The sequence below is a fragment of the Gadus macrocephalus genome, chromosome 20, assembly GCF_031168955.1.
Source record: "Gadus macrocephalus chromosome 20, ASM3116895v1".
In the NCBI taxonomy this organism is placed as follows: domain Eukaryota; kingdom Metazoa; phylum Chordata; class Actinopteri; order Gadiformes; family Gadidae; genus Gadus; species Gadus macrocephalus.
Window position 1 is genome coordinate 13,762,545 of NC_082401.1, and position 5,913 is coordinate 13,768,457.

At 50.0% G+C, this 5,913-nt stretch overlaps 2 protein-coding genes across 2 annotated transcripts in view; both read left to right on the forward strand.

The window, feature by feature from the left end:
- Nucleotides 1-2,581: 2,581 nt before the first annotated feature.
- Nucleotides 2,582-3,113, forward strand: nhlh2 (nescient helix loop helix 2; the record flags this gene model as incomplete). Its single annotated transcript, XM_060040494.1, is given in 2 exon segments — nucleotides 2,582-2,640; nucleotides 2,642-3,113. Coding segments are annotated over 2 exon segments (297 nt in total), but the record flags the coding sequence as incomplete, so codon positions are not given.
- Nucleotides 3,114-5,273: 2,160 nt separating this feature from the next.
- The window catches only part of vangl1 (VANGL planar cell polarity protein 1), an 11,678-nt gene continuing 11,038 nt past the window's right edge, over nucleotides 5,274-5,913 (forward strand). The window contains 1 exon segment of the mRNA XM_060040495.1: nucleotides 5,274-5,306. Coding sequence (XP_059896478.1) covers nucleotides 5,274-5,306 — 33 coding nt within the window.

A 5,913-nucleotide genomic window follows, 5' to 3' on the forward strand; every position in this document is an offset into this window, starting at 1 on the left:
CTTCTCAAGAATTTGAACGGTTTCAAAATGTATGTTTTTCTATAAATATCATAGTTGTGTCACTCTTAAATAAAATGAAATTCAAACTTGCATTGTTCAACTCCCAGCTGGGATTCTGTCCGGATACGTTTGTGTCAGACTGTCCAGCCCTGGCTCCATATCTGTAAACTCAGAACATATATACTGTACTCTACTGTACTGTACATATCAGCTGAACATATCGTGAGCCCCCACACTCTCCCCTCCTCCTCTGTTCTTACTAACTATCCCCATGACACTTCTGCCCTCTCAGGGGAATCTCACACACACAGACAGACACACACACACACACACACACACACACACACACACACACACACACACACACACACACACACACACACACACACACACACACACACACACACACACACACACACACACACATACACACACACACACACACACGCCATATGTCACTTCCTCTGCCCCCGGTGTCTGACCATGTTAAGGGGTGACATAATGGATGGCGTCTGGATGACAGCTACTCAGTCTGTCTTTGCGTTGCTGCTACATGAGAAAACAAAATATTTGCCAGGGTAAAAAACCATCAGGGACTTCCAATATTTACGAGAAGTAGTTGCAAACTTTTTCATCAAGGGTAGGGCAACTAATTTAAATTGTATTTTCCTTAACTGTATAAAGCACAGTTTGGATACAACCCAAGGTCCTACAACTCTGTCCCATTCGGCCCTTTAATTCCATTTCAAGACCTAAAAACCTTAACTAAAGGTTTTCCAATTTATGTACAGGTTAACCTACAGGTTAATACGATGTGATAAACTACAGGTTATAAAGGATATACTACAGTTTGTCTATCAAAACGAATCTAACAAACCAACCCCTATAACCAGTACCAAGACAAGCCAGTGGATCTCCAGTGATTTATGGGGTGACAAAACCAAATCTAATCACAGCAAATGTAGGTCTAGAGGTCACTTGTTGGGCAGTGGCTGTATAGTCACGTTGTGTCAGGAATACTTTCGTGGAACTGAGATCAGAAAAGTACACGGAGTGGTTATCCATTAACTTTTGTTTTAAGTTGAACATGTGACGGAACCTTCAACGGCATATCTGCTGGGGGTAAAAAGTAAAAGAGATAAAAAGGCTTGGAAAGACCACGCATCGCAGCGATCGTCCTGAGGTTCGTCAATGAAGGAGGAGGGGTTCCCCGCTCGGCACTCAGTCACTATGCAGCTTACTCTCAATGCTTAAACCAGGACGGCTGTGACGTGTAGACGATGAGGACACGAGAGACGGTGCCGTTTGTAACTTCAACGCATCAGAACCACCGCGCGTTCCGTCTCGGTCGGTGAGGCTCCTCCGCTGCGTACCGACATCCAAACGCACGGGGATTGAAGAACATTGAGAGTCTCGTCTCTCTTCTTCCAGCGGACCAGCATGAAGCCTTCCACGCTGTAGCCACACACTAAAAGTTATGCGTTTCTATCAAGAGAGTTGAATTGTTGGATCACGACATATTTCTTCTAGCTGGTGAGTGGATTTGTTTTACTTCAGTAAAAACGTAAAAACAACGTTTAAAGTAGGCTACTAGAAAGCCGTTTTGATAAAGCCTGTTGGTGCACTGGGTATTAGTTGCACGCATGTCAAAGTCTCGGCAAACGCGTTTGAGCGCTATGTCCACTGTTAGGAAGTTTTTAAGTCGTTGATTTAAATGTGGAATAATTCGTTGCAAAACTTAATTCCTTGCAGTCAGATTAACCTCAACGGCGAATGCAAGTAGGCTATGTCTGATGATTCTGAAATCGGAATTGGAACGAAACGTCCGCTTAAAGACCCGCTTCAGCACCATGGACAACGACGGAGCCTCCGTGAGAGCAGTCTGATGGTCTCTCTGACTTGAGGGGAGAGCAGTCTGATGTTCTCTCCTCTGACTTGAGTAGAGAATAGTCTGATGCTCTCTCCTCTGACTTTAGTCTCCTCTGACTTGAGGGGAGTCCATAAGACTGTTCTCTCCTCTGACTTGAGGCTCCAACGTGTTCACACTTTATAAACCTGTTCTTTAACACGATCGAGTCAGCGGAAGCTAATATAATATTCTGTAATAAATCATGGATCCGTTTTCTACATGATTTAACTTTTAACAAAGAGTGAACGTTCAACATTAACACACCGGCTTATCTCAAAACGTATCCTCGTTTGTATGCAAGGACTTGTTTTTATGTCTGCATTTCTGTAATTTCTGAGTTTATTTAGTGTATTCTGTGTTTGAATAAAACGTGTTTGTCTGGAAGCTGCTCCACACATAAAGGCCCAATCCGATATCTACCCCTTACCCCTTCCCCCTACCCCTCCCCCTTGTTTTGAAGGGGTAAGGGGAAGGGGTAAGGGGTAGAAATAGGATTGGGCCATAATTAGATCTGATTTGAGTTCTCCTGTGACCGACCCTCAGTCCTCCCTGTTCCTCCGGACCCCGGCTCCAGCGCCCCAGGAGGATGATGCTGAGCCCGGACCCGGCGGTGGAGGATGACCAGTCCTGGGGAGACCCGCCCCCCCGCTGTCTCCTGGACCCCCTCCGGGCAGGGCGGGGTCCCGGGGGGGCGGCGGCGGCGGCGGCGGTGGGCGAGGAGGGGCCCGGCCACGCCCGCTCTCTCTCCCTCAGCCGGGAGGAGCGGCGGCGCCGTCGGCGGACCACCGCCAGGTACCGCTCGGCGCACGCCAGCCGGGAGCGCGTCCGCGTGGAGGCCTTCAACGGGGCGTTCGGCGACCTGCGGAACCTCCTCCCCATCCTGCCGCCCGACAAGAAGCTCTCCAAGATCGAGATCCTGAGGCTGGCCATGTGCTACATCTCCTACCTTCGCCACGTGCTGGAGCTGTGAGGGTCCGGCAGCTCAGCGTGGAGGGTAGACCCCCCCCCCTCAGTAGGACTAGCGGGCCTCCGACCCGGTGGAGATCCATGCACGTGTGCGCTGCGAGCTGGACCAATCGAATGTCCTCCCTTCCTCACTGACTTCTAGTTCTCTAGTTCTCTGGTTCTGAGATCACGGTCATAAGAAAACATGCAGGTTTAGGCCCAATCCCATTTCTACCCCTTACCCCTTCCCCTTACCCCTCCCCCTTGTTTTGAAGGGGTAAGGGTAAGGGGTAAGGGTTACGCCTTCCCCTTACGCCTTCCCCTTACCCCTTCCCCCTTCAAAACAAGGGGGAGGGCAAGGGGAAGGGGTAAGGGGTAGAAATGGGATTGGGCCAGTGTCGTTTGCTTTGAGTTCTTCAGCTGAGAGAGGGTAGCCTGTGTGAGGAGCAGGATGGTGTGCGAAGGGAAGGTTGGGTGCCCAGAGGCACTGGGTTCGATCCCCGCTGTTGACAGCCTACGTGTGCATCCTAAAACACGAGGCTTGAACCCATACAGGCTCCTTAACGACATCGTCTGGCTTTAACGTTTGATTCAACAGTCCCATCATGAGTCATGGCAAACTTGAGATTTAATTTATGTTGCTATAATCGAGCAGTCAAACTTGGAATTTGTGCGAAATCTTATTTAAAAGTGGTTGTTGTTTTGACGTGAATGTAACTTCAGAAGATCCTGTTTCTGATGTCCAGGGTGAAGTCTGAGAAAGCTCTAGAGTGCTTCCTGTCCAGAGCGTCCAATAGGAGCAGCTCCTCAGTGGAGGGGCGGGGCTAGCCGAGGGGGGGCAGGTGTTTCTCCAAATGAACCGAGACAGCCACATTAGGGCCCCTCAACCTGCCACGTCCCCAGGGCCCCATGAACGTGCACACACACTCACACACACACTCACACACACACACGCACTCACTCACGCAAGCGCACACACATGCAGGCATGCAATCACACTCAGACACACAAACACACACTCACACATGCAAGCACACACACACACATGCACACACGCAAGCACATACGCATGCCAGCATGCACACACACTCACACACTCACACACTTACACTAGATACGCAAGCACACACACACATACACACACACACGCGCCAGTACTCAATCACTCACTCACTCAAACCCCACTAGGCTCACACACACACAAACACACACATACACAAAGACATGCATGTGCACACGTTGGCACACATACACAAACAAACACACACACACACACACACACACACACACACACACACACACACACACACACACACACACACACACACACACACACACACACACACACACACAGATGCCTGCAAGCATATGTGCACACATACATCACAAATGCATGAACACATCCACAGAACTCATTTATGCACAGCCCCCATTCATCCAGAACTTAGAATATTGCATCTTAAGATGTATCAGAACTACAGCGCAACAGCTCAGACACCGTCCTACAAACACCCTATTCTGATCGTCGATCGATGCCAATCAATATCACTGGAAGGCCCGAAAAGTGATGAACTGACTTGTGGACAAGGTGCCAATGTAACAACATCAGCATCATCATCATCATCATCATCACCATCATCATCATCACAATCATCGTCATCATCGTCCTTTGTCCTCTATAAATTAAACACTTTGGTGTGTAGATTCTTGGTCCCGCCGTTTGATTACTGTAAGATGGATGTTTCCTGCTCCTCTCTCTCTCTCTCTCTCTCTCTCTCTCTCTCTCTCTCTCTCTCTCTCTCTCTCTCTCTCTCTCTCTCTCTCTCTCTCTCTCTCTCTCTCTCTCTCTCTCTCTCTCTCTCTCTCTCTCTCTCTCTCTCTCTCTCTCTCTCTCTCTCTCTCTCTCTCTCTCTCTCTCTCTCTCTCTCTCCCCCCCCCCCACACTGTAATGTGCCCCGGGGGGGCGCTATTATCCAGGTCCTCGGCCAGAGTAGAGCAGGCCTTTGTCTGGGTGTGTGTGTGTGTGTGTGTGTGTGTGTGTGTGTGTGTGTGTGTGTGTGTGTGTGTGTGTAGTATCTGTTTGTGTGTGCGCATTTGTGTGCGTGCGTCTGTATGTGTGTGTGTGTGTGTGTGTGTGTGTGTGTGTGTGTGTGTGTGTGTGTGTGTGTGTGTGTGTGTGTCTGCGCGTGTTTGTGTTTGTGTGTGAAAGGGCATTGAATATCGAATTATGCGGAACAAATTTACTTCACACAAGACACTTCAACATATTGTTTGTTGATCGTTGTCTCGAAAAGCTGCGTTAAATGTCACGTTACGTGCGTGTCATCCGTCCGTCACGTGCACCCTGCCGCCCAGGGTCCGCAGAGATGGAGTTGCGTTGCGAGGCACAACACCGCACTCTACTGGCGGTATAAAACACATGGTTGGATCTGCCTTGGAAGAGAATAAGAACGTAAGAACATTAAGTAACATTATGCTACCATGAGCATTATAACTTATGGGGGGGGGGGGGGGGGTTATACTTTTTTAAACCCGTGTGTCAGTGATCACCTGACATTGCGTAAAATGCGGAGACGTGGTGATAGAAGCTAGATGGCTCTGGCCCTCTGATGCCGACTTCCTCTCCAGACTGAGAGAGGACGCTGCTGCCCCCTAGCGGCCCTGACTCTGAACTGCACCCGGCTCCTCCATCCAAACCTTCCACTGACGGCACGCTGCACGAGCCGAGGCGGCGCGAGGGACGGTGGGCAGCTGGCGGCGTCGTTCAGTCGGTTTGCGGCCGAGGAGGTGCCTTGCAGAAGCCCACGCGCTGTTCATGTCGCAGAGCAGGTCGAGGAACGATGCACCTGTCTAGAGGTAGGTCAGCGGATCTTTAATTACGTTAAGGGTTTGCGGTGCATCGCCCATCGTACCGCGTGTTCATGCGTGGCACGAGACAGGAATTACCATCGGCTGGTGAAGTTCACCGGTACCGCCGCGGGAAAATAAATATGGTTCCCGCGGCATTAGGGTGTCTGCAATGGATTTAAGGTCCATGCATCTGGCTCAGTAGCCTGTGG